Below are 27,736 nucleotides of genomic sequence, written 5' to 3'. Positions count from 1 at the left end.
CCGGCTGGGTTTTATACGTATGCCGAATTGAAGAGTGGCTCAAGTGGAACACAATGAACTGGATTATTGTCATTTTACATTAAAGTGCCGGGTGTTGTCGCTGAATGTGTGGCCGCGCCGGGCGGGTCTGGTGCGGTCCCGCGGTGCCCTGCTCCCGGCTCTGGTTTCGGGAGTCGTCGGGAGGGTGTGGGCGCGAGCACCGACTTGCGTGCGGTTCCCGGATGGAGCGGCGCCGCCATCTTTACGCCACTGCCACCGGTGGGTCTTCGAATCAGCGGAGCCGCGGTGCAGTAGCTGATCCGCCGAGCAGCCGACTATCTTCCCCCCCTGCTTCCCACCGGGACGCCACGACCAGCCGAGCACCATGGCGGAACGAGAAGAGTGCGTGTACCAGGCACAGCTCGCCGAACAAGCCGAGAGATACGACGGTAAGCCGCCCTCTCAGATTCTGGTGCGAGCGGAGCTGCCCCGGTGCCCCGCTGCCCCCCCCTCTGCCTCCCCATGCGCGGGCGGCTCCCGGGCGCAGGTAGAGCGGTTCACATGGAAGTGTCTGGTGCGAGGAGGAGACAAAATGGCGGAGACTTATCCAGCCGAATGAGCCGCTGGACGGGTTTTTATTTAACCGCGTCCATGTGGGAGAACCGCGGGGATGAATCGGGTCGTCGGGCGCTTCGGTGTCTGGTTACCGTTTACATTACGCGCTGAGCTAAGCTAGTCCCCCCCCCCTCCGGCTAGCGTTGGTTAGCAGCCCGTGTGGGATGCTACCTACCGGGCTAGCCTCTCCTCAGCGCCGACACGCGTCAAGCCGAACTCAATTCAAATAAAACATAGCAGACAAACACCCGCCGTGAAACGCACACTTTACCCGGGTGGAATCGGGAGCAACCACCCGACTCGTCCCGGGTTCATCTCCCCAGAGAGCGGCGGTGATTTTAAGCGATAACTTAGCATCGGCTAATGCTAACAATCATGTGTTCTAGCAGGGGAGGACCATGCTAGCTGGTCCAACTAGTTTCAGCCTGTGGGAAACGTCCCTGGGATGAGCATGTTCCTAATAAACCCCCAAAAAGTAATTTTACTTTTTAAATACTCCTCACAGGTTATAAACCATCAGCTGGTTTCATTACTCTGCAGTATTTGTATTTAACTTGTATGCTGCTGATTTAAAGAGGCCAGGGCTGCTGTGCGCCTGCGTGGGGATTGACTGGATTTTATATATTGTAAATATTATTAATTTACATATTTTTTTTTAGACAGTAAATCTATTAATTAATGTCTGGTTATGTTTCTGATATTTAACCTTACCAGAGCCTGCATTGCTTGGCTCCTATAATGGAGAAGCCAGTCCATTGAAAACCACAGGGGTCAATGCATGTGTGCTGGAACACATGAATTCATGAGTATATGCACCAAATATGAGTTATTGTTATCGTAAATATCCCAAATAAGATTCAGTATGGTTCTGTTGTGCCACAGAACTGTGGCACAACATTGTGCGTTAGCTGTGCTGCTGCTTCCAACATTGTTTGTAACCTTCCTGCAAACTGACTTCCTTGTCAGTAGCTGTTTTCCCTTCCTCCTTGTTCCATATGCAACTAGTTGAGTAGGTCTAACCCCTCAGGTTATGTACGTCCCTCTAAAGAATACCTACAGAATCTGAGAAGCAGGGAAGGGCCATGCTAGCTGGTCCATCTAGTTTCAGCTTAGTGCGATATTTATCTTAATTGTTGTTCTTAACGTTGTGCAAGCTCACGTTATCGAGATGATGATTCATGCACCACGCACTCACTCCCTGCATGTCAATATATTTGGCCGATCAGATTGAGCCCTGCTGCTCTAGATGATAAATGAAAGACACTCAGATCTTTGACGGGGGTTTTCCGTCAGTGAATCATTGTCGGAAGAAGAGAATCAGAAGAGAATAGAGAGAAAACCGCCTCCTCCGACTTAATTCTCCTGTGGAAACTTCTAGTGATCATGTTTGTCCCGGTTCAGATTCATCAATATGAGCAGTTGATTATATAAAAGAATTGTGAAGTTTATTTATGATCCCAGAACCTGAGGGAAGTAACAGCACACACACTGACTCTGTGTGTGTGTGTGTGTGTGTGTGTGTGTGTGTGTGTGTGTGTGTCTGTCTCTGTCTCTGTCTCTCTCTCTCTCTCACAAACCGTGTGATCGGGCACATGTATAAACTCAGTCTGGGTAAAAACAACAGACTTTATAAACTTGGTAAATGTATTTGGAGCTGGAGGAGGTGGCGGGCAGCGCTCTGTTGGGTTTGATGCAGTCGCCGCAGCGCGAATGATAGACACAGAGGAACAGTAAATTACAGACAGAGCTGCTAAAGACAGTAAAAAAAGAAACTTCTCAGGGTCCAAACATGTGTGAAAAGACCCAAATTAACACTAAGTGGACTTAGTGGAGCTGTGCATGGCTCCCTGGTGTCTGCCTCGGATTTGCTGGTGCTGTGGACGGGCTGTGAGCCTTCTCCCGGCTGCGGAGCTGTCGTGGTCTCTGTGTCCATAGCCAGGGACTGTTTTTGTTTATTTACCGCAAGTCATATCGTTATCGCAGGTTTTTCAAATACCGCACACCCCTATTTCAGCCTGTGGGAAACTTCACTGCGATGATCATGTTCGTAATAAACCGAATAAAGGTCATTTTACTTTTTAAAAACTCATCACCGGTTATAATCAATCAGCTGATTTCATTACAATAAACTCTGCAGTATTTGTATTTAACTTGTATCCTGCTGCTTTAAAGAGGCCGGGGCCAGTTTTGCGCCTGCGTGGGGATCGATTTGAATTTTATATATTGTAAATATAATGAATTGACTTATTTTTTCAACTTTTTTTTTATAAAGATAGTAAATCTATTAATTCATGTCTGATTATTTTTCTGATCATTTTAAATGTATATCTTACCAAAGCCTGCATTGCTTGGCTCTTATAATGGAGGAGCCTCTCCATGGAAAACCACAGGGGTCAATGTCCTTGTTCTATATGCAACTAGTTGTGTAAGTCTAACCCTTCAGGTTATGTATGTCTCTAAAGAATACCTACAGAAACTGAGAAGAAAAAGAGCACGGTGGCGATCAGGTGTTATGCGGTGTAGGAGGGGTAGTCCACTAAGTGATTGTGGCATTCTCCGTTTCATGTTAGGCCCCTCCCTCATTCCTTTAGGGTTTGCATCACATTGATCAGTTCATCGGATCTCTGGAGCTTGACATGTTCAGAAAATGCTTTAACAGAACAGGGAGGTCATGGAGTGTATTGGAGTGCAGGCCTGGTTGGAGGGTGAAGTGTTCAAAGCAGCATACTGCTCCTCCTGGCTTGTAACCACTGAGTATCAGGTTTCACCAGCATGCTGCATAGAGCCCTGCTATTGGCTTCAACAGATAACACCCTGCCTGTGAAGTTAAAAGCTGATTGATTGATTCTTGCCTAAGGGCGAGCGGGCTTAGCTTGGTAGGTGTGACCCGTCGACAACTTTAGTTACAACCACCTGACAACTACAGAACCAGTTTGTCAAGGTGTTTATTTTCCTGCAATGTCTTCTTGAACTGCACCATGTGATTTGGTCCATGAGGCTCCGTGCTGTCTCTGTTTATTGTCACTTCACGGGGAATCACCATCAGAGCTGAGTGTTAAATTATTTTTCTGCGGTGCAGTTGCTGATCCGCCGAGCAGCCGAATATCTTCCCCCCCTGTTTCCCACCGGGACACCATGAACAGCCACAGCAGCCGAACACCATGGTGGAGAGAGAAGAGTGTGTGTGCCAGGCACAACTCGCCGAACAAGCCGAGAGACACGACGGTAAGCCGCCGCTCAGATTCTGTTCGGAGCAGAGCGCCTGGTCCCGCTGCCCCCCCCTCTGTCTCCCTGCGCAGGTAGAGCGGTTCACATGGAAGTGTCTGGTGCGAGGAGACAAAAATGGCGGCGACTTCTCCAGCCGAATGAGCCACTGGACGGTTTTATTTAACCGCGGCGGTTACCGTGTCTGGTTACCGTTTACGTTACGCGGTGAGCTAAGCTAGTCGCCCCCTGCTAGTGTTAGTTAGCAGCCCGTGTGGGATGCTACCTATCAGGCTAGCCTCTCAGCTCCAACACGCTTCAAGCCAAACTCAATTCAAATAAATCACAGCAAACAAACACCCACCGTGAAACACACACTTTGCCCGCACGGAATTGGGAGTAACCACCAGACTCATCCTGGACAACTCACCACAGGTTATAATCCATCAGCTGATTTCATTACAATAAACTCTGCAGTATTGGTGTTTAACTTGTATCCTGCTGCTTTAATAGGCCAGGGCCGCTGTGTGCCTGCGTGGGGATTGATTGAATTTTATATCATGGTTGGAAAGTGAGAGAAAAAGCTAAATCTCCTGGAAAATCCAGTTTTGCTTTTAGTTAAGAATTTACTAACAGGCCGTCTATCAGACCTCCCATCTAGACCTTCGACCATTAACACTTGAAAGGGCCAGGTTACGCTGAGGGGCAGGTAACCGTCCACATCATAGTTTAGGGATGAGAGTGTTTTGAATAGGCGGTTCCTGGGTATGTTAGGAATGGTAGGAAATGCTGTGAACATGTCCCCAGGTCATGTTACATGGTAGCACATGAAGGGTGGATGACATAACAACGAGCCTGAAACTCTGAATAATGCAAGTTACATCATCCTTTCAATGTAAACAGTCACTGTGGTTGTAGTTGTTCGGTTTAGAGATCAGCAGTTGGTTAAACTGGTCAACGTGTTTGGCTCAGTTGGTGATGAACAAGAACCCGGGCACTGATAAGGTAGCATGATGGTGGTGGCTCGCAGTGGATGTGAGTAGCTCGGTGGTTCTCACACTTGTTCTGGCACGCAACATTCAGAAGCAGACTTAAGTTCAGCTGGGAAAAAAACATAAAACACAGGAAGGGAAATGACATAGTTAAGAGTAGATGGTTGTAAATAAGTGATGTGAAAATTTCTAAAGGGTTATTCATATACACTTGTCCTTCAGTTAGGGATTGAAATATAAGGAAGACGGTGTAAGTATGTGAGAGGGGATTTCGCAAACAGGTACATAGGTGACAACAAACGCTGAAAGAACAAATATACTTTGTTCAAAGACATTTCTCACTCAATCTTGTGGTTTTTGATCATTGAAGAGCAACTGAATTCAACTTTGTTTAATATAGGGTGAAAAACAATCACAACATAAACATATTTTCCTCATTCTGTTCTGTTAACCAATACAGCTCAGGCCAAGATGTCTTCACATATGCTTCTTGTGCAGGGGAACTTGAGAAACCCATCACTGATGTCCTTTGTTTTCTCCCTGTGTCTCTCAGAAATGGTGGAGTTGATGAAGAAAGTGGCCAGTCTGGACGGTTATCTGAACGTGGAGGAGAGGAACCTGCTGTCGGTAGCGTACAAGAACGTGATCGGAGCCAGAAGAGCCTCCTGGAGGATAATCAGCAGCCTTGAACAGAAAGAAGAATCCAAAGGCGCAGAGGACAAACTAAAGATGATCAAAGAATACGGAAAAACAGTGAGACATTTATACAAACCCAAGTATACTAATTGTTTACGTTCACAGGTTGTGGAGCAGTGAGGGATTGTGTTCAACTCTTTAGATGGTTCTCAGCTACAAAGGTTTGATCCTGAAAATTCGGATGTGAATGCAACATTTTCACATGTTTCTGTTAGCGAAAACAATCTTAGGTTTTTTCAGACTAAACACTGGTGAAATATACAGATAATGTAGATAATGGTAATATAAAATAATCGTCTTTCTCACCTTAAGAATCTGCTTCTATGTTGCCATATCCAAAGCAGTGTAAATATGATATTTCCAAGGGCTTTTTCTTTGAAATTCTACATCAGACTGTCCTGATATTGTCTGAGTGACAATCTGAGGTGGTGACCTGTCATTGTGAAGTGAAATTAGTCTGTGGAAACAGGTAGTTTCTCAATTATGTAGTTTTGTTGCTTGTTCAGTTCAATTAATTTTGTTACCACATTAATTCATTCATGCATTCACAGACTGAACAAATGGGAAGTCCCATTTACAGGAAGGTTGCTTTTATTTTGAAGTCACTCTTACATGCTCACAGTTTAATGCGCACTGTGAAATGAGTGGATGCTGGTTTGCTGTTTACAGTGTCACCTGACTGACCTGGTCCCTTCCTGGTGAACATGTTGCTTATTCTTCAGTATTTATCTGAGGCCAGAGCTTTTCTTCTTAATTCTATCCCTCTCTGCTCCACCTTTCCTTTTCTTACTTTCTTTCATTCTCTCTCTCTCTCTCTTCTAAAGCTCCTCCACTGACCTCTCGGCTTTCAGAGCGACTGGTGAGATTTCACAGCCCAGCAACACTTTGTTTAGTGAAATAATGAGGTGGGCAGCGACCATGAATCAACTTTAAATCACTTTTTTTTTTCTTTCTTCATCTCTGCTGCAGAGAAACTTGTGTTGCTGGCAGCACTGCTGAGTTCAGTGAAGCACAGCAACCTCCCAACCATTCGGGGGGTGGGGGGTGAGATTTCATGACTTTATGTAGAATGGATTTCACCCACACGCCAATGTGTGAAATCTGTGTTTTTGTCACTTTACTTAGTGGGAATTTCTGCTTACGTATAGCAAGGTCCGAAAGTCTGAGGCCACTTTCTCATAATACATTTTGGGGATTTTGTTGGGTCCTTTTAATTTCAAGGGCTTTTTAATATAAAACTGAGCAAGTTCAGAGCTGTGTCTGTGACAAACTAGAAACATTCCTGAGGTGTCTAAGTGCAGCAACTGGCAGCATCCCATCATTTAGCATATTGAGTTAAACTAATGTTAGTGCTGAGAGGTTTGAGCCTAATTGTTATATACAGCAATCTGAATGTAGCGAGTACTTTCAGTTTTGGGTGCGGTGCAAGTTTCAGGTCACTGAGTTCAGGGGACACTAACATGAAATTCCACATGTTAGTGAAAGTAACAATGCTTTATTATCCCCTCCAGTGTTTCCCACGGAATTAATTCAATCCACGGTGTAATGGGGGTGCACATGCGCGCGCACTGGTAAACAGGCTATACAGTGAAAGATAAGTTATTGTGTGAGAGAAAGACTGTCTGTGTGGATGGTAACAAGTCAGAGATCTCTAATGTCATGAGAAGTGCGGCAGGAGAAATTAGAATACGAGCTGCCACAGTGGGGTTAACTAATGGGAATCACTGCCCTCATAATGTCACGATGACGGCTGATGAAATCCAAACACAGAGTTGTATTATTTACAAGGACACGTTGCAGTATAGTGATGTTAAAGATGTCAGACTCTGATGTGTCTGACACGGTCCCTGACGCCGAGGCTCGATGCACCCTGAAGCCTTTTCAGAGACAAATGCTTCCATGGGGACTTTCTAACAGCTGTCCTGTGGATCTCTGTTGCTGCTGTGGTGTCTCTCAGACTTAATGCGACTCTCGGCTTCATCGAACCTTTTAAATCAACCTTGAATTGTTCTGAATTCTCCCCTTTTTTTTAGATTCAAGGAATATTTAAATCCAGAAGCTGTAATAGTGATGACGTGACCACACAGATCACTGACAGTCATGTTTGTGTTTTTGTTCTGCAGATCGAGAAAGAGCTGAAGGCAATCTGCAACGACATCCTGGACGTACTGGACAAGCACCTCATCTTAGGTGCGAAAAATGGAGAATCTAAGGTTTTCTACTACAAAATGTACGTATTTGATAAGTGTTTGTAGAATCATTCATGCTGTGAATCACACCACTTCTAAATCCTCAAGTTTCCTGGTGATCGACTATTTTAAGTTTGTATTTTATGTATTTAAGCTTCGTCCTGTTAAACCTGCAGTGGTTCCTCACTCAGTAACTAAATATCGTTCTTTGCTGAGCAGCCTGTCTGTTGCAACATGAACTAAAACACGGTTGCTAGGTGGAGTTAATCTGTAGCTGGGCTCATTACGCTCTCGACTCCTATGAGTCATGTTTGACAAGTTCATCTACAGAAATCTTTTACCCTCAGTCATTTTCAGTCATAGTTTTCATTCAGATTTCAACATTTCAGCTGACTTTAGATCAGCCCCCGAGTCTTGTCCCATTTCGAAATGTTTGAAAAGGGTTGGTTGAGTTGCTGAGGAGGGAGAAACCAGTGCACGCCAGCACTCCCCGCTCCTCCTCGCCTTCAATAACGCCTTCAATAACCCTGGCATTGCTGAGAATCTCTAACACACAGCTCCAAGCCACAAAAGATATCATGTCTGTGCATGAATCTGTGGCTCTCTTGGATAAATAAATAGATGAGTCAGCTCCTCACAAAGGTTCGAATGGATGAAACGTCACCATGAGTATATTTTTCCCGGCAGACTCTTAGCAGAAGTTCTCTGAACCGGGCCGTCCTGTTTGCATATTGTTCAGACGCGTCCTTCTGACGGCACTAACCTGAGTTTTCTTTATTCACTCGGCTCAGTCAATGCTGAAGATGTTTGTTTGATGTTCAGTTCTACTTTTTGTTGCTTATAATGAATATGATGGAAAGAAAATCTCCTGTTTTATTGAGCTTCTTTGATAATACAGGAGATAAAACACCAGCAGGAAATGCAGTAATGCCAGGAGGACCACAACAACTTATTTTGTACATGATCAATTAAAGACCATAATGATAACCCACCTTGAGCCAATATTTAAATGAAACCTAATGTGACAAGAAGATGTAAAAAGCGTTGTTAAAATGATATTTGAATAAATGATGAATACATCTTCAACCACTGGATATAAAGTTTTACCACACAACAGCCAAATAATCTGCTGTATTAATCAGCTCTGTATTAATCTCTCTGTTCCTTCTCCTTCAGGAAGGGAGATTACCACAGGTACCTTTCAGAGTTTGCCACAGGCAACGACAGGAAGGAGGCAGCGGAGAACAGCTTGGTAGCGTACAAGGCTGCTAGTGACATCGCCATGATCGAACTCCCTCCAACGCACCCCATCCGTCTGGGATTGGCCCTAAACTTTTCAGTTTTCTATTACGAAATCCTCAACTCGCCAGACCGTGCTTGCAGGTATGTTTACTCATGTTGTACAATAAAGGATGTGATTTTTGTGAACTTAATCACTAATGATTCATTTAAAACATTGACTTCATCATAGAGAGGAAACGTAAAGTGTTTGTTGGGTTTGAATTCCAGGAACACGCTTTATCTGGGTTTAAACGGTCTGGGAACCTGCAGTTTGAGAAAAGAAACAAGTCAATCATCCCTAATCGAAGCAAAAATTACACAACCAATGTCATTTCTATTGTCCACTTTGCTAAATCATGTTCGCTCCGGTCAAATTGTCAGAAACTAAGATGTTGTAGATAAAGCAGATCAGAAAACTGGCAACTTAAAAACGTACAGATGGCTTCTATCCATGTGGATACTCAGTCTCACTGCCTCTGCATCACAGCAGCTGTTAACAGACTCCAACACAGACTGCATGAACGTACAGATGCTCCCACATGTCAAGTTTATTTGTAAAGCAAATGAAAAACCAGAGTCGATCTCACTGCTGAAGAAAAGAACTGAGATACATTTCAAAGGAAGGGGAACACTTGATAATAAGTAATAAAGTTCTGGATCAGCTACAGCAAACGTACGAACAATCACGATAAACCCTTTAGCCTCAACCAAGAACAGCTCGGACCTGAGGGATCTCGGAGTGGACAGGAAGCTCTGAGATGTATTTGAGGCCAACGCCATTCAACAACTTTAAAAACATATATATAACCTATATAACCCAGTTGTTTCATATGAGCCTCCTCCTCTCGTCTGACAGGCTGGCGAAGGAAGCTTTCGACAGCGCAATTTCCGAACTGGACACGCTGAGCGAGGACAGCTATAAGGACTCTACACTTATCATGCAGTTGCTACGTGACAACTTGACACTATGGACCTCGGACGTGCAGGGAGATGGTGAGAGAGCTCATTTCCTTTTCTTCTCAGTCTACTTGTGTTTTCACTGACCACAACCCGTTCATTAATAAGTGATGCTGACCGATGATTGGCTCCCTACTGTCGGTGCTTTGACAGATGTCCTTGTGTTTTAAAGATGGATGATTGCCCTCGTTGCAGCTTCTGAGAAACATGTGTATGATTAATTAATGAGTTTTTAGGTAAATTAGCATCTAGAAAACAGAATAACCCTCTAACCTTTCCTCTAAGTATAGTGGTTCCTCTGAAATCAGCAGCCCCCCCTCTGCTCTAACCTCTCCTCTCCCTCGTTCTTCTGTAGACTCTTAAGGACAGCCCTCTCCTTCCCTCTTCCTCCATTATACAAGTGTATTTTGTAAGTCATCTCCCCTGTCTTGGGCCCCCCCCCACCTCAGTCTTGTTTCACCAGCCGCACTAACGTCCTCACAGCACAGAGTTCGGCCTCTGAAGCATCGTGGAACTCTATCTTTTCCTCGTCCACCTCTTTTCCTCACAAGTGCACACAACTCGAGTGTTTGTGTCCGCGAGTCAAGCGCGATTGTTTACTTCTCACGGGAACAGCTGATTACAAGTTACCATCCAACAGTAGCAACGCGGTTCAGTAGCATTTGATTGAATCCAAATGCTTTCCAATCCCATATTCATTGACCCTGTCCTGGCTCATTTTTTACTTTAGTGGTGATGGGGGGAAATGGTGTTTGCCTCTGACTGAGGGGCTGCTGCAGCCGGAGAGATTGTAGAATCTAGATCCAGTAAACATCTGCCAGTACTATATATAATAGATATTATAAATGTCACTCTGACTTTTTAATAAGGTCAGGTACAGGTTTATCGTTGGGTCTCTCTAAACTTAGATACCTTGGGCTCTATATTCACTCCTGATTGTAAATTGTCAACAAAAAACAATTGGACGGATGAATGTTTCCCTCTGTGGTGGTTACAAAGATTAAACTAGATGTGACTCCAGCCTTAAAATGATCAGAGCTTACGGACACCCTGCACCGTGCACGCCAGCTCCGCAGCCTGCCAGGGCGCCGCAGCAGATCGTGCCTGTGTGAGGCAGAGTTTGGAAACGTGTGAACGCGGCTCAGTGAAGTGAGAGTTAACAGACACGCCGCAGTAACAGCATGCGAGGCTGCTGCTCCGTCTCCTGTGGCTCTCTCACATCCCAGTGTGCTGTGGCGCTAATGAGCACGGTTACGGTTTCTATTATAATCACGATGGATTCTCCGTCCTTTGTTATTTGTGCCTCTTAATTCTTCATTACACGGATGGCTGTGCTGTCTCTATGGTAACCTTTCCAAGCAACCACTCGGTACAGGTTCACGAGGCATTTTCACCCCTTCAGTAAATCTGACCACGGCTGAATTAACTTTGTCACTGACCTGCATGTTGTCGATGTAGAAATGACCAAGTTATGTTATTAACACACATCTGAGCTGATCCCAATCATTTTAAACAACATCTTTCCCTCCAGAATTTCAGTTCTTTAAAATGATGAAATGACGGCATATTTCTTTATTTTTTAATAACAGCACTTTACAGGTCGACGCTCTGGTTGAGGAGAATATTATCTTCTTAATGTTAGAAATGAAAACCCTGTCAGCACCTTCCTGTGGCTACAGCCTTAATTCAACATGACCGTCATTCCTTTTGACAGATCTGGTCTTTATACTGACTATAGAATATATTTATATAGAAGTGCTGACACTGTATAATTTCTGCAGTTCCATTATGTTCTTATATTTTACTGTTTGCACTGATAGGAAGTTTAAATTTGGAAAAGCTCTCAAAAATGTGCCACAGTCGACATTTTAATTCTCCGATCTTTCCTTTAAGTAGCTGTTACTTTACACCAAAGTCTTTTATGATGAGATTTAATTTGTAAAGTTCCAGAAACAGTGTTGGGATCAGTTTGTTGTATGAAATGTGCACAGCCTCACTAACTTTAGTGACATTATCACTGTGTCTGAAACACCGACTGCATGTTGTTGACTTAAATAGAGAGGATGATTAATTCTATTAAATTACTATTCATATGTAAAGTGTCAAATCACAACATCCTTCATCTCGAGGCTCTTTACATGAGGTCTAGACCTTCAAATGAATCACAGCTACTCCCACAATAATAAGCAAACACTTCTCTGTTGTCCAATCATCCAAATTTAATATCTTCAGAAGTTGTACAAGTGTACGTGGGCAACTTTTTAATAATATTGAACTTGTAGTTTGTCAAACCAAGTTCTCGAAACAAGGTTGGGATCAACAAAAGGTCCAGTTGCCTTCGTACACTTCTGAAGATATTACATTTTAATTTGGTTTGAGAGAAGAAAACTTTCACTAAGAATGGAAAAAGTTGTCTCCAGTGGAAACTTTCTGCACAAGTTTGTAATTGTTTGTTTTTGATTTTACAGCTGAAATGTGTTTTATTTCTACAGTTTATTACTCACCAACTTTATTTTTCAGAAACAAACTCAAACGGACGTATGAACAATGTGGTTTTGTTGTACATGACGAGGTGTTGATCTTGTTCTAGTGTCATTAGTGTTTGTGAACTCGGATGAAGTCTGAACACGTTAACTACTGATTAGTTATTGGACATAAAATATTGCCCGTTGTCCCTTATTTAGTATGTGAATATAAAGTAAAACCAGGATTTAATGGACGTTTATTATGGAAAATGTGAGTCCAAATATTAAAGTGAAGGTTGTTGTTTTCGCAGAAAGCCTGAGACAATATATTTATAACAAAATATGTGATAAACTTGGAAAAAAATATCTGGCAAGAGAAACCAAACAAAGATATGTTATCAAGTTGAATTATGGGACGTGTAGTGTATTTTATAGTTGAGATCACATTTCGGGCCAGAAGACGGAACATCGTGATTTCCGTCTGTTTATCGACGTCGTGGAAGCTCCTGCAGCGTCGAGGTTTTCTTCTCTGATCTGTTTGTGACATCGTCATCGAATGTTAAGATAATGACGGCGTCCGTGTTTTTGTCTTTCTCAGCTGAAGAACAGAACAAAGAACCAGTGCAAGAAGTGGTGGACGACCCCCCCCCAGAGTGAACAACACAAGACAAGCCCTCCTCCTCCTCCTCCTCCTCCTCCTCCCTGGTTTCTACCCCCCCAACCCTCGCTCCTGTCCCCAGCCACCGTTTTCAACTGGGTTTATACTGCAGCCCACTCTCTCTCTACCTTTTCCTCCATTTCTACCCATCTGTCACACCTGCTCCCAGTATGCACGTCATCTCCCAGTTCCCTCAGGACCCGCTCGGGTCTTCATTTCCTCTCCCAGGGGCTCAACCTTTATTTTTCTTCTTTTCTTTTTGGATGACTCCTTTTTTTTTTTTTTTTTTTTTTTTTTTTGCAAGTCTGTACCCTTTAAGGTTCATGTCCTCTTTATTTTTGTGGGTTTTATTTTTGCTTTACTTTGCTCTATCATCTGTTGCCAAGTATGCCTGCCTGTATTTGTAACACACATGTGTGAGAGTTTATTTAAAGACGGAACTTTGCCGTTCAACTTTTTTTTGTTCCTGCGTGTGTGTGTTTTATGAATTCATCGTCCATGCTTCTGTCGGTCGGTTTTGCAAATTGCGGAAATAAAGTGGTGATGGAAGGTTCAAAAGGGACGTGTTAAAGCTTTTAGGAAGAACTAAGTGCCCTGTTTACTTCGTGGTTACCCCACCTGCTCCTTCAACACATCAGTAGATCCTTTTTTAAAACGACAAACAGCAGAATGTCTCTCCCCCCCCCCCGTCTTCAAGCATCACTCTGACCTCTGCTCTCGTCCACTCTCGGACCAAGTATTGTGCTGCGAGGCTGTAGCTCTTTTGCTAATGGCAGATAGTTAGGTAATGGCTTTTTAGCAGACAAAATGTGTGTGTGTGTGTGCGTGGGAGGGGAATGCTCTACACTCTTGATTGTAACGTAATGCACTATATTAAAAAACAAAACAAAAAAAGGTTTGGGAAATAGAGGCCTGCTGTATCTTTACTCCCCTGACTCTTCCAGGTTTCCTCTTCTCAACTCTCTCTTTCCTCTCTTTTCCTTCTGTTCAGTATGTGTAACGTGAATCTGATTTGTACTACTGGATATTCTCACCGGAGCCACAAGTACCATCTGTATTCTTACTGAAACGCAGCATGGAATTAACATTAAACTTCAGATTGAAAAAAAAAAAATGATTTCAAAACGTGAGAGATGTTTTTTCTTTGTACTTTTTAACAGGTCTGATCTGATAGTTCAAGGAATTTTAGCCACTAGAGGGCAGTGCTTGACAGTAGCAGAGGTAGATACTTGCTTCAGATAAAGGCAGTGATGTATATTTTTAATTTGCAGTGGTGCAACTCGTCAGATCCTTTAATTCAAAAATGTAACAACTAAGGCCACATAACGTTTCTCTGCTACACTTTAGATACAGTTCCAGGTTTCTAGCTTGATAACAGCAGCTGAAAAAAAGCTAACCCCCCCCCCCCCATGAAACCACATTTAAATCCACTAGATTCAAATTGTGCGCACACAGATACCAACCCCTTAAATAGGTCAGAATCTTTTTCATCAAGATTCAGACATAATCTATCAAATCAATATATATCTATCAAATGAGATATAAAATCTGGATCCACACTGCATCCTTCCAAGTTTCTTGGTATTGGATCCAGTAGTTTTTCTGTAATCCTGCTGACAATCAAACACAGATGAAAACATAAACTTCCTGGTGGAGGTAAAGATGCTGCATATAAAAGTAAAAGTGTAATTTACCTGAAGTGTTGTCCTGCTTGACCCCCATGACCTCAAATTATTAATATTGATGTGTTGATGCCTGATGATAATGTTGCTGTTACAGCTGACGACTGGCGGTATTTGTTTTAGTTGTCGAAGGTCAAGGTCACTGTGACCTCACAAAACATTTGTTTGCTCTTGTGAACACGTCGGAAACAGTTTGTACCAAATATGAAGAAATTCTCTCAAATGTTCACTTTGAGTCAAAGACGAACTGATTTATATATTTTAGTGGCTGAAGGTCAAGGTCACATTCACGTCATGTTCTTGAGAACGTGAAATGTTCAGAAAACCTCAACGACACAAACTTTCTCTCGACTCAAGGATGACCTGATGAGAGCTTGGTGTCCAAAGGTCAACATCACTGTGACCGTACAGAAGTTACACAGTTTTTTTGCTCTTTTGAACGCGAAATCTCAGAAACACCAAGATGGAATTTATTCAAACTTGGTTAAAATAATCACTTGGACTGAATAATGAAAGGATTCGATTTTGGTGCCTGGAGGTCAAATGTCAAGGTCAGTGTGAACTCACCTTGTTGCTTAGGGAACACGCTACTGTAAAAACATCTGGAGAGAATAATGTCATCACATCAGAATCATATCACTTTGTCAAATAATGACACTGTACATTGCAATTTGAAATTTGTTTTTACTTAAAAAAGATCAAAATAAAGTTGTACAATTGAACCAAAATAAGACGCAATGTTACACTTCAGCTCTAAAGATGGATGGCAGGACAAAAAAAGCTGATTTCTCTCCGCTGCAAACTTCCCTGACCAGCCACAACTTGTGTGACGGAGAACTGGGAGTGATGCATCTGACCAGCTCCACCGCTGGCTGGCGTCTCCGAACATGTGGCGTCTCCCGTCCTACTGCAGATTGTCCGTCCATTTTCCAAAAAGAGATGAGGACACTTGAGTCCGTGAGACTGGAGCAAATACATTTCTGCTACAGCGTGTCCAGCCTCCCCGGAGGATCCACAGTGTTTCAAAGAGGAAGGGCTCGAAATCCTCGTTCAACGTACAAACAGTGACTCATCAGCTCAGGTTCTTACGGGAAATATTACAGACACTTCAAAGAAAACACATAGTGAGAAATGAGAAATGGCGTTTTTCAAATTTCCCATTGTTTCGACCATGGACTGTAAGTAAAGATGGACGATGCCAAATCATCTTGATCGTCCCCTAGTGGTTGTCATAGACCTCGCCTCCTCCATGTTAGCAGATGGGACATGAATCAAAGTAGAGGACAAATTTCGTAAAGATTTCCAAAGGATGCTTTTTTTTGTAATTCGGGGTCGTTCTCATCGTTAAAGTTAAATGTTATTAGGGTAAAACATTATGATTGACAGCTACGGGTGTCTCGTAACCGTGGCTCCACTCCACGATCACCGCAGCGCAGACTCTGGCTCCAAATGACGTCAAAAGTTCAAGATGGCGGCGCCTGCATCCAGGACATTTTTGGCCTAATTCGTTTTTTCACAATGGGCGAAATCGGAGACACGTCGTCCATCTGCATTTACAGTCGCCGGTTTCGACTCATGTCTCCACACACATAGAGGATCTCTATCAGATCTGGTACTCGGACTGTCGACATTTAAAACCAGGAGACAGACGGTTTCTTTTTAGTTTCTCGGTACAAAAAATAGATTAAAGAGAGAATGAAAAAAATAGTGACTCTGGCTGCAGAAGCTGGATTTATAAAGCTCGACTCGTGAGCAGCTCTCTGGGTCTACGTCTGCACAGTGAGGGGTGTGGCTTAAGGATTGGGGGTGGAGCTAGTTAACATTCATTGTTGAATATATTTATTAATTTGTACGTAGCAGGTATCAGAGTATTTTGGGCAGTCGATACCTCTTCACATTTAGAGTTTGAATGCTCCTATATAATACAGTGAAGTATTCAACACGTAGTAAATTGCAAAAAACGTCTCCTCCTTCAAGTGGCATCGTCTTCTTCATTATTGCGATGAATAAAATCTTTAAAGATGATTTACAAAAAACAACTGTCTGTCTGTCCACTACAGTATCTGCTATGTACATCTGTTTAAAAAGCAAGCATGTTACAGTCGTCCCTATGTACAGCTAGATTTTTCATTTAGTTTTTCATGGAATATACATATTTACTTATTTTCACAGTTTTTCTATCTTTGCTCATATATTCATATATTTTTTATTTTTGTTATTATGAATACAAATATCTGTCTCATATCGTCACGACACCGGGCTACAGCGCCCCCCCCAGTGTCACTTGTTGATATCGAGGGAGATCTCGTTGTCTCTTGAACGCAGCTCGTGTCTGTGTAGCAAATACTGTTCAGTTTGAAAACAATCTGGATTGTGGTTCAGTTTTTTGCTAAATCACAGCAATCCGAAAAAAAAAGCACAGTTTTTTGAGTTTCAAGTTTACAGTTTTCTGGTCGTTGTCGTCTTTATCATACATGATGATATTTTTCATTTCCCTCTGTAACTCGGCGTCTGGAGTCGTGAAGGGGGGAGGGGCTCCGGTGGATTCCCCACGATGCTTTGATTCAAAAAGCTTCCACAGTAAAACAAACAAAAAATAATCAAGATTGTTCTGCCTCTGGTTCCACAGACGTCAGAGAGAAGTCGACGAGTCTTGACCTCTGACAGTGGGATCTGTTGGTGTCGGCCCAGTCCCGCCCACTGGAGACGACCCGCCGTGAGAGTGAATCCTGTTTCTTTGTTGGTTGTTTCCCGTTGTTGCGTTGGCGTTGTGAATATAGTTTTTTTTGTTTGTCTGTTGTTATTGGAATAAGGCACTTGAGAGGTTTTTGGTTTTCACGGGAGCTCGGAGGAGACCAGGGCGAGGCCGGAGCTCTGGCGGAGGGGAGGCCCGGCGTGAACGGCCTTGGGACAGTCGGGCGTCAGCACCCGTCCGTTCTCCCCGACGCTGCCTGTGATGGACAGACGGGCCTTGTTCCTCATGGCTTCAGTAAATGTGAGCTGCAGAGAAAAATGAAAACACAGGTTCGTTGTTGGGGCAGGTTCAGACATTGTACGTCAGCAGATTGGAGTTTTGTGATGTCTAGACTCATTTGGCATGAAAACACATTATCCTGAATAAAGCTTAAAGCAGAAGCTTTTTCTGAAAGAGGAGAAATTATTACAAAAAGTTCAAGAATTTTTTTAAATGTCAAGAACATTTCAACTAAACACAAAATAAAACAAAATCTTTCTACGACTACTTCTACTTTTTTCCTCACATCTGGCCCCAGATACTCTTCCGTAATAAACTTCACATATTTATACTGAGTGTTCGCTAAACTTCAAACTAAAACTCCAATCTGCCTCATGTAAAACCAACAGATAGAAAAGCCTCCCACTAAAAGTACGATTGTACATTTTAAAATATATATTAACACACATGTACATAAAGCAGAGTGGTCAGAAAAAACGCCTTTCATAGCCATTCAGTACGAGATGAAGCCAGCCCCATTCTACATGTGAACTCATTAGCAGCAGAATCATTACAGTGAGTGAGAGCTGCAGGCAGCGGGACAGGGAAGCTGACTAAGCAACAGAGAAGCTAATGAAGAGCTGATGGGGGACACATAACCACGTAGCACAGATATACACCGAGAGGAAGGGAAGGTATCTGAAGGTGTCGTGGACCTGGGGGAAATATCTGGAGGAAAAAAAACCTCACATCAATATCAGCTTGTGTTTACGTTAGCCTGACAATATATAGTGTTTAAATGGCTTTATTATAGAGGTTTTTCCTGTGCGCTCAGGGCTGGTTTCTTATTAAATTGTTCTGTCGACTGTACCTGACAAGACTTGAGACAATAACATCCCTGAGCTGCAGTGTTCACAAGGTTAGAGAGGAAGTTTTGATGTGAAAACCAAACACTGAAGCTTCAGAGGAGAAGAACAGACGTTGACGGACGAATGAAATGTCCTCGCAACAGACGTGTGTGAACAAATAAGACGTTGGTCCTCATTTACCCTGGAAACGCACGTTGACTGCTTCTAAATTCCTCAGAGACGAATGTGCCATTAAGATGAGAAATGTGCTTTATTATTTCTCTGCCAAATTAAGACACCGTTGCATTTTCATTCTCACATTTCATACTAACTCGAAAATGTCGTATTTTCTGAGTAAACGTTGATAAGGGTGATCAATCAAGACGTTAATTGTGCATTTCCAACAGTGTTTAATTTGTACGAGCAGCGTCGCACACTGAGTTCAGAGGAAATGGCTGAGACGGCGTGTCCGCGGGATAAATGAGGCCCAACGTCTGCAGCCACACAAGCAGCGGAAGTGACATCACGTGTGAGGACGACTCGCTGCTTCCTGCCACACTGAGAGAGGAAACAGCTCCAACGCAGACCAGGACGTCACATGACCACAGAGTGAGCGGAGAGGAGAGAGAAGTGGGAAGCGTGTTTGCCACTGGTCACGACACAGCATGGCGAAGCTACCACAGGGATACCATGGGTTTCACTTACAGTCTCTGTGCAGCGAGCTAGTGAGGGAGATAGAGGGGGGGGGGGGGGGAGCAAAGGCTTTGGGCCGACCTTCTACTACATCTTATCAGCTTCCCCGTCGCTGCCGTACCCACTGAAAACCTCGCTAAACTCGGCTAAGTTGTGGATGCTGGGGCTGGGCCTCGGACTCTGGCTAGGCTCGGGGCTATGGCGCGGGCTGCCTGTCTGGCAGGGGTAGCAGTGGAGGTGGGGGTGGTGGTAATGGGGAGACTGGGACGGGCATTGGGCCTCCACCTTCATTCTCTTGGCCTCGTTGCGCGACTTGTAGCAGAACTCGATGAGGGCCACCAGCATGGCCAGGCCCAGGCCCCCGACCAGGATGTAGAAGACCCCGGCCACGTTGCTCAGGCTGAGGGCCTGGGAGGACTTGTCCTGCGGCCGACGAGGAGAAACAAATATCAACGCAAGCTTTTTGCAGAGGCAGAGTGCAAACAATCACAGTTACACACATATAACACAATATCGTCAATATAGAACAAATCTATGCACAGACCCACACACAGACAAACATACACACACACACACACACACACACACACACACTGTCACACATAACTTAACTTTTCACTTATCTACCTCTAAACAGTTCAGTTTAAATTCTAGTGATTTTGATAATTTTCTGATTTAACTCCAGAGCAGCTAGACGTGCAGATAGTTTGGTTTTATTTATGCAGGTTTTTAAAATGTGCACCTTTCAATGTTTTGCCTCTAACTCGTGACAGTGGACATGTTGTGGTGCAGAATCAATGTCTCACTTCACTCTGAATAATCCACAAAGCAAATTTAATGGTACAACTATCGTAGACGTTTATTTATTGTCTCACTCGATGGGTCGAGTAAAATCTTGGTTGTTATCTGTGTGAAAGTGTCTGATCTCCTTTTGGAACATGTAGGACTGTGATGAATTTGCGGTGAATCGTTTTGCGACAAACACAAGTAACAAAATGTACGAAAATGCAGCAGAATAATTAAAATCCAACAAATTTCTATAACAAAGATGTTTAAAACATCACGTCTTCTAAACGTCTATTATTATTTATCTTATTCTATTTTGTTTTACTAAGATTTTAGTGTTGATTGTATATATTTTAGTAACGTTCTTAACAAATCAAACACATTTTTCACATCCTCTGTTTTCAATCACCTTGTAAAGCACTTAATTGCATTTGATTTGTTTGAATATTACACAATTTTGATTGATTTGAGCTGATCTGCATGTCTGGATACATCCAGAGGCGGATGGAGAAATATGTTGTTGGATGAACTTCTCCTTCATTGTCCTGCTCTGCTTCTCACTCCTGACATTCACCTTTTTCAAGCCTATAATTTAAATGTATGCAGATGACGTGTCTGAGCTCCTCCCTGCCGTTTATCTCCCTTTGGATAAATCACCTGAAGGGGCCGCTCTACTTATTGCCTCGACACAAACGACTGTCTGTCCTGCCTGCTCTCGTTTGCACGTGATGGAGTGTGTGTCCCGAGCTTCGGGATCTGATTACGAGGACGTGACGGATGTGGACGGTGCATGCTGCTTAGTCTAACACGTGGTCGCTCACGCTCTCTCTCGCTCTCGCTCTCGCTCTCTTTTCATGCTTCGGTGCATCGGCAACGTGGATCAGTTCTGCGTGCTGCTCGCGGCTGAGGAATACAGTCCCGCTGACGTCTAGTGTGCATGAACATGCCCGGGGAGCGTCTTCAACCGGTGTGTGAGTGTGAGTCTTCATCTGCAGTAGCGGCACAATGTAGCTTAGCTGCTGTCAAAGTGTTCGCACTGCGCCATGCCGTGTTTCTGTCATGCTGTGTCCCTCCGGCTAGGCCTCAAGTCTCTACCTGCGTCTGTCACTCGCTTGTTCTCAGAGTGTAAGTGTGTGTGTTGTGTCAGCCAGTCTGCTGCAGTAACAGAGCAGTACCGCCAGCGTCATACAAGTGTGCATGTAGAGAGACAAAAAGAGAGGAGAGGGGGAGGCTCCCGGGCTGCTGGGGACTGACCTTACTTCCCGAGTCCTTGGGTCCGCACTCCCCTTTATCGTACCACCATTTGTTTTTCAGTTTGTCTAAGACTCCTGCTTCACTCAGTTTCAATACGGCAAGGTTTACAGGCGTTCTTCAATTCACGAGGGACGGGGGGTGAGGGGGGGGTGGGGTGGGGAAAATAACATAAATAACATCATAGGACATGTTATTTTATGTTATTCAGTCAGAAGAAGCCCAACAAGAGCAGCTCAGTACTCTTCACAAAGTGACGAAGCCGGGAAGGGGCCCCACTCACGCTACATGTCTCTTTGCTCGTTGGTGGAGATTGTCGTTTACGGGGGGGGGGGGGGCGGGGTTTATTAGGGGGGGAAGGGGCGGAGCGAACAGACATATAAGCATGGGGCCCCGGCTGCATCGCTTTCCTGGAACAGGCGCATACTGCCGGGACTTTTATTACAACAAGTGTGAAGGCTACTACTGTCGACCCAAAACTATTGGCTCAGAGATTTCACCCCAAACGGTCCGATTCTATTCAGTTCTACATATTAAATTTACGCGGTGCACTAAAGACGCTGAAGGCCAAACTTTCAGAGTCTGTGTAAGTCCCAACCATCGCTACACGAGCAGCTCAGCAAATATTTCTGCTTCGACAGTACTCGCTCTTCTCTCAGGACTGAAATATATATACGTAGTTTTTCTAGCCAGTAGTCGACCCGGCAGATGCCCCTGTTACCAGCAGAAAATCACATTTCCCTTTTACCCGCATCACGGTTCACATGGGGCAAAGCGACATAGCGGCTAACCTTCTCGCCACCGCCTCCGCTGCCACACTCTCCTTTGTCGTACCACCACTTGTTTTTCAATTTGTCCAACAGGCCTTGCTCATTGAGTTTTAACACTGCCAGGTTAACTGCACTTCTTGAAAACGATAAAACATATTTTGGTGAGAGGGGGGGGGGGTGAGTTTATGATGTCCAATTTGAAAGGGGGGAGGGAGAGAAGGGGGAGGGAGGGGGGGTAGCAGTAAGAGAGGGACAAGGGTGGAAATATGCATCAATGCTCTAAACGTACATCCCATCGCAGAACCCGAACACACGCTGAACACAAATCTCTCCTTCGTGATGTCCGATGAGTCCGATGGTACTTTTCACTTTTACTGCGCTACAATACATCAGCAAGTAATTTTACTCTAAATACTTGTATTGTCAATTTAAAAGCAAGTACTCAAGTAGAAAATTTAACGTGGTACTTTTACATGAGAACATTTTTGTCAATTTATTTGTATTTTTACTTGAGTGAAACGTTTGAGTTCCATTGTTTAAAATGAATCAGGTTGCAACACTGTCGGCTGGAGACGGATTTAATCGCTCATCTCACAGGGTTTAAAAGTTGGCATTAAATTCTACTAGACAGCCACTAAACTCAGCTTCAAAAACTCTGGGATGAAAAAACAGACTTAGCGAAAGTAATCGACGGGAGCGTATAATCAATTAGCAGTAATCCATTAGAAGAGTGAAGATCTGAGGGGCTGCAAAACGATAATCAGGAACTGCTTTGTTTTTTCTAAGATTATTTCTAATTACTGCTTTAGACCCTTTAAAAAGCCAGTGTCCACAAATATTTAAAAAGATTCTATTAAAATTAAAGGAACAGATGTTCATTGTCCCCAGAGGTTGATTCCTAAAGACGTTGGTGATCGTCTGAATTTTAATGTCGTAGTTTTACGTCTTTAGGCCTCAGATATCCATTAAAATCAAACAAACAAGCAGAGAACATCAGTCTGTGGCTGAACCGTTGGACCTTTGACTAATGGTCCCATAAACATTGATTCTCCTTAAACGCTCACAAGCCTGAAAGCTTGGGAACCGCTCCATAATACGCTGAGTTGATTTTAATGTGGCATTTTGATTTAATCCTACATCATATAGAATATGGAAGATATTCTACCCTAACAAGGATAAATTCATTCATTTAGCTCAAACACTGTTTGATTTAATACTTCAAATATTGGCAATCAGCATCGTTGGTCCCCACATCAGCCAGCGCCTTCAAAAGCCTCCACGTAATTTGGATGTGTTTTACACATGTAAACATGGAGAATGTACGTCAGCCAATTGAAAGCTCACAGGATTTCGGGGCTTTAAGCTCTTCTGGAAAATCCTGACTGACTTTTAGAAAATGTCTGTGAAGCTGTTTTCTAAAACACGTGTTTCGTGGGTTTGCTTGAAGGCCGCTGATGTCTGACGATAGCGGAGGGGAAGAGAGAGATTTGCCTCGGCGAGCGTTTTGATCCTTTTTAATTCATTTGTGTCATTGTGAGAAATGAAAGAAACATAAAACAGTCAGAAATGGAGATGATGAGAAACACAAAGCAACACAGCTGATATCTCAGTTGAAGCCGGCGATGTGTGTTTGAGGAGCCACGTGAAATAACAGCCCCGGCCAACAGGGGGAAATCCGGACGAGTGACTGACAGAAGACGATAATCCCCCGAAAAACCACGGAGGAGACTACCGTGGTCTGTCGGGGACTCGTCCTGGTCAGAGCAGTGGCTGAAAACTGGCACCGGCTCGGCTACGTGACAAACCAGTAGCCGCTCTGCTCGACCTCGGGTTGGAGGAGAGGAGTTTACAGAGACCAGGGTTTGATTCAGCTGCTGTGAGGAGTTGGCTTCTTTCTGAGCAGGTCGGTTTCCAACAGGGACGCTGGAAGTCACTCAGGGCTGAGAGGAAGTCACGACTTTGTGCTGAATGCAACTTTACATTCTGGATTTGGGGATTCATTTGAACGATTTTAGGCATTTTATGTTATCTACTTTTGTGCTTTAGCAACAGACTTATTCTATTGTATAACTGTATATTGAAATATTCTTATTGAGTTATTTTTCTATATATTGTATGGCATAGTGTATAGTATGATATAGTTGTGTATTTAGTGCGCACATCTTTGTTTTATACTCTTGCATATATTTTGTATTTCTATTTATTTCACTGTCTTTGTCTCTATATATTTCTATTTCTTCTTCTTCAACTGATTCTGATTAAATATATATATATTCTTAAATTAAATCACATATTATAAAGATGTTAAATCCAAAGAACCTTAGTTCTGCTTCGATAATCCTGTCAAAATGTTATTCTAGAAAATGAAATGAAATTTGTTTTATTACCTCAGTGAAACAGGTTGGGTTATCACCCGTTTGTTTGGTGTGCAATCTTGATGAAAGAAATCTGGCATATTTAAGGGACTGATATCTATATATTATATTTATTTCAGATCAAAATAACAATGTGTATCTAGTGGATTTCAATGTGGTTTCATAAGGGTACAGACTTTATTCAGCTGCTGTAAAAATAACTAATGAAGCTACAAACCTGTAACTACCACAAACGTGTAGCTGAGATGACGTAATGTTTGCTAGTTTGAATTTAAGTGTGCACTAAGTGTGATTCTAGCTTTAATTGATTTGTTTAGCTAACTTGTTTGCCTTGGAGTTACAGCCCTGTGCCACTAGGGGGTGCTGCAGAGCACTTCCAGCGTCCTCGCTTTCCGCGAACAAATTTACGGAGGATAGTAAAATGTAATATTTGGCTTTTGTTTCCAATACTCTGTGATTACATGTGAACAATGAAAGCAATGTTCTACTACAATCTATTTACCGAGCACAGGAACTGTTCATGGAGCAACAATGTTCTGGTTCCTCCGCAGAAAATAAATGAAAGTTCAAGCAATCATGTAGCTGCTGGTTCACACACACACACACACACACACACACACACACACACACACACACACACACACACACACACACACACACACACACACACACACACAGTGTACTTTTGCCTTCAGTATATCTATCAGTTCCCTTCAGTGAGACCTTGCCGGCGGCTTTGATCGATGAGCGTGCGGATTGAAAGTGCAACTCCCAACAGTAATGACACTGTATTCTGTGGCAGGTCTGTAAATTCCTCTATGTTCGGGAGGCGGTGACAGAGTCTGGCAGCGTTACCCAGGGCCGAGCATTCAAATGACTCCCAAAACACCATGTCGGTCACTTAGTGGAGAAGGAAGAACCGGTCAGCTGTGAAGGAAAGCTGCAGAAGCATTAAGCTCAATATCACAAACAAATAATTAAATCTGTACATTAAATTAAAAAGAAATGCAGATTATCTTAAATCTTAAATGAGGCATTTTCAGTGAAGTTTACCAGAGCGATAAGCATGCCATTCCAACATGTCTGCCCAAACAAGCAAGCACAAGCACAGAGAGTTACCTGGTGTGGAGAGCTGTGAAGAAAGAACAAATGAAATAAAAAAACACCACTGCATCATCACAGCGACCCCCCCACCCCCCACCCCTATCACCACCACATGCATGCAACAAACACAGATGTGAAAAAGCCAAAAACTTCTGCCCTGAAAACAAAAAGCACCCCCCACCCACACCGAGCAGAAGACAGATATAAAGATAAACACAGAAAAAGGCGGCACACCAGGGAAGGTGGAATACCATAACAACACGTAGCACATATTGTTACACTATTCCACCCACCTTAACTGTGAACCCTTGGGTGTAGCCACTCCGTAGCCTTTGGAGTCCAAGTTGCCTCCAACTTTCATCGTGTCGCAGGGCTTCCGCTGCTCAGTGTACTCGTTCATCGTGGACTCGAGGAGGAAGGCATATTTCCCTTTGGACTTGCGGACCTTCGCCACACCCTCCGCCGTGGTCTTGGTGAAGACGGTGGGCTCGGCCGACTTCATGTAGCCCCACATCTTCTCGTAGACGGCGATCTTTGACCGCTGGAGGGTTTGGAGGGAGGTTCAGAGGTAGATGTGGTGCGAGAGATAAACAAAAAAAAAAACATCCAACAGCAGGCGGAGAAAACACAGAGCGTCAGGTCACAGGTTCAACGTTTCCCCGGTTTCAGTTCACCATCGAACCAAAGCCAAAAACTAATATGGCTGTTTCTACAACTTGGTACAACAACAATGATGATCCAAATAATAATTATAATTATTGTCGTATATCTTATATGTTAAACGAAAATACAATAAATACAAAATGTATTACAGTTTTACTTTGTATGTATTACCTGCTTTACTACTTTTTGAGAGAGAGATTTCAATTATGACAAAACAAATAGATGCTGTTAACTAAAATACAGCGTGATTATGATTTCTGGGCCACAGAGTTTCCTTAAAGACCAGATACATTTCCTCACGTGTGTTCAGACATTTCCTCTGGGTCGTGAGCGATGTGAGTCCTGCATGTCTGCCCCCTACCTGTCAGAGAGTGACCCCATTAACCTCAGTGTCACCGACTCACCCTGAAGAACTCCTTGGTCGAGCCCGAGTCCAAAGTCCCGTAGGCGATGTCGGTCTGCTTGGCCAGATCCTCGGCGCTCTCGATGGGGGACACCATCCTCTCCACGGTGAGGAAGGCAGCCAGGTTAGCCGTGTAAGATGAGATGATGATGAGGGTGAAGAACCACCACACCCCCCCTACGATTCGTCCAGACAATGATCTTGGAGGGAGAAGAAGAAGAAGAAGAAGGCGGGAAAGTGGAGGAAAGAGGAGGAATATCGTGGAGGAAGGAGGGAAGTAAAGGTAAAATTGAAGGAGAGGAGAGTGAGATAAAGAAAGAGAGAAAACAGTCAGTTACTGCTGGATAACAAAGTGATAAATCAGACAATTGGAATGGAAATGATTGAGTAAAGCATGAGGAGACCAGCCATCACTGTGGACACCAAAAGAAATACACATCTCCCACCACAAGGGGGAGCTCTGACAACACTCAACCCTCCCACCGCTGTATTTACCCTTCATTAGTGCAGATTGCCTCATAAAAAACAACCCCCCTCACGCGTGTTGACCACCTACACTAAAGACAAAGCACACTACCGTCGTCCCTCCGTCCCAAACCCCTCTCCCTGTTTATCGGTGGGGTAAAAAGAGCTGCAGGGCCCCGGCCGGCGTGGCGAGGGCCCTGTTCTCTTCTTGTTTGTTCGCTCGGGGGAGACAGATAGCTCGGAAGGTCGTGAGGAGAATCTTAAGCCATAAATGCTGCATTGAGGAGAACAAACAAGATCTCCCCTCGGTGCAAGTCAAACAGCGGAGGATACAAAACCCTCAGGCCTCCCTGTCAGATAGAGAGACGGGCCGAGCGCTGGTGGATGAGCGGAGGGGAGGAGAGAGAGGCGTCTGCCAACAGTCAGTGTTTTCCTGGCTGGTCTTATTGCAATCTGGCCACATCCCATTGTTCCCAATACACACAGGGACTTTGTTCCTGGTGTCCTGTCATGTGCATGTGTATGTTCACGGTTTGCAGTGGTAACATCTTTTTTGTCCACACACATTAAAGCAACACTAGGTCGTTTTTATACCTTAAAATAACGGCTTCAAAATCATTTTGATGATGCACAAACTTATAATTGGGAGACCTGTCATTGCCATAGCGCCCCCTGGACACCTGGAAGGGCACAATGTAACTCTGGTG

General features: G+C 43.7%; 2 protein-coding genes across 7 annotated transcripts in view; one reads left to right on the top strand and one right to left on the bottom strand.

The window, feature by feature from the left end:
* The first annotated feature begins 201 nt into the window (after nt 1-201).
* On the top strand, nt 202-13,128 carry LOC117774551 (14-3-3 protein epsilon-like). Of its 3 annotated transcripts, XM_034607059.1 has the most exons (7): nt 210-428; nt 5,344-5,543; nt 7,610-7,716; nt 8,852-9,058; nt 9,813-9,949; nt 10,269-10,322; nt 12,977-13,128. In XM_034607059.1, the coding sequence occupies exons 1-6, from the start codon at nt 365-367 to the stop codon at nt 10,274-10,276; spliced, it is 723 nt and encodes a 240-aa protein (XP_034462950.1). In that variant the 5' UTR covers nt 210-364; the 3' UTR covers nt 10,277-10,322; nt 12,977-13,128. The 3 variants fall into 3 exon arrangements, with proteins under 3 accessions (XP_034462951.1, XP_034462950.1, XP_034462949.1); XM_034607058.1 differs by lacking the exon at nt 10,269-10,322 and having other exon boundaries at nt 211-428; nt 12,977-13,044; XM_034607060.1 differs by lacking the exons at nt 9,813-9,949; nt 10,269-10,322; nt 12,977-13,128 and adding an exon at nt 9,715-9,725 and having other exon boundaries at nt 202-428; nt 8,852-9,160.
* Nucleotides 13,129-17,495: 4,367 nt separating this feature from the next.
* Nucleotides 17,496-27,736, bottom strand: part of gria4b (glutamate receptor, ionotropic, AMPA 4b) — a 100,073-nt gene continuing 89,832 nt past the window's right edge. The window contains exons 12-16 of one of the 4 annotated variants that reach the window (XM_034607054.1): nt 26,566-26,764; nt 25,792-26,039; nt 21,253-21,367; nt 19,498-19,635; nt 17,496-17,718 (exon numbers count right to left, since the gene is read on the bottom strand). In XM_034607054.1, coding sequence (XP_034462945.1) covers nt 17,554-17,718; nt 19,498-19,635; nt 21,253-21,367; nt 25,792-26,039; nt 26,566-26,764 — 865 coding nt within the window. In that variant the 3' untranslated portion in view covers nt 17,496-17,553. Of the gene's footprint in view, nt 17,719-19,224; nt 19,636-21,252; nt 21,368-22,040; nt 22,156-25,791; nt 26,040-26,565; nt 26,765-27,736 lie in introns of all 4 variants that reach the window. The other 3 variants (XM_034607053.1, XR_004616101.1, XR_004616100.1) reach the window with 3 other exon arrangements.

The sequence above is a fragment of the Hippoglossus hippoglossus genome, chromosome 14 (assembly GCF_009819705.1).
Source record: "Hippoglossus hippoglossus isolate fHipHip1 chromosome 14, fHipHip1.pri, whole genome shotgun sequence".
Lineage (NCBI taxonomy): Eukaryota > Metazoa > Chordata > Actinopteri > Pleuronectiformes > Pleuronectidae > Hippoglossus > Hippoglossus hippoglossus.
This window is presented reverse-complemented; position numbering and strand designations above follow the sequence as displayed.

Excerpts from the sequence above, each read along its gene's own strand:
- LOC117774551 (XM_034607058.1), top strand. The coding sequence starts at position 365 with ATGGCGGAACGAGAAGAGTGCGTGTACCAGGCACAGCTCGCCGAACAA. Across the intron at positions 429-5,343 it reads ACAAGCCGAGAGATACGACG|AAATGGTGGAGTTGATGAAG; the intron begins GTAAGCCGCCCT and ends TGTGTCTCTCAG. Across the intron at positions 7,717-8,851 it reads AAGGTTTTCTACTACAAAAT|GAAGGGAGATTACCACAGGT; the intron begins GTACGTATTTGA and ends CTTCTCCTTCAG.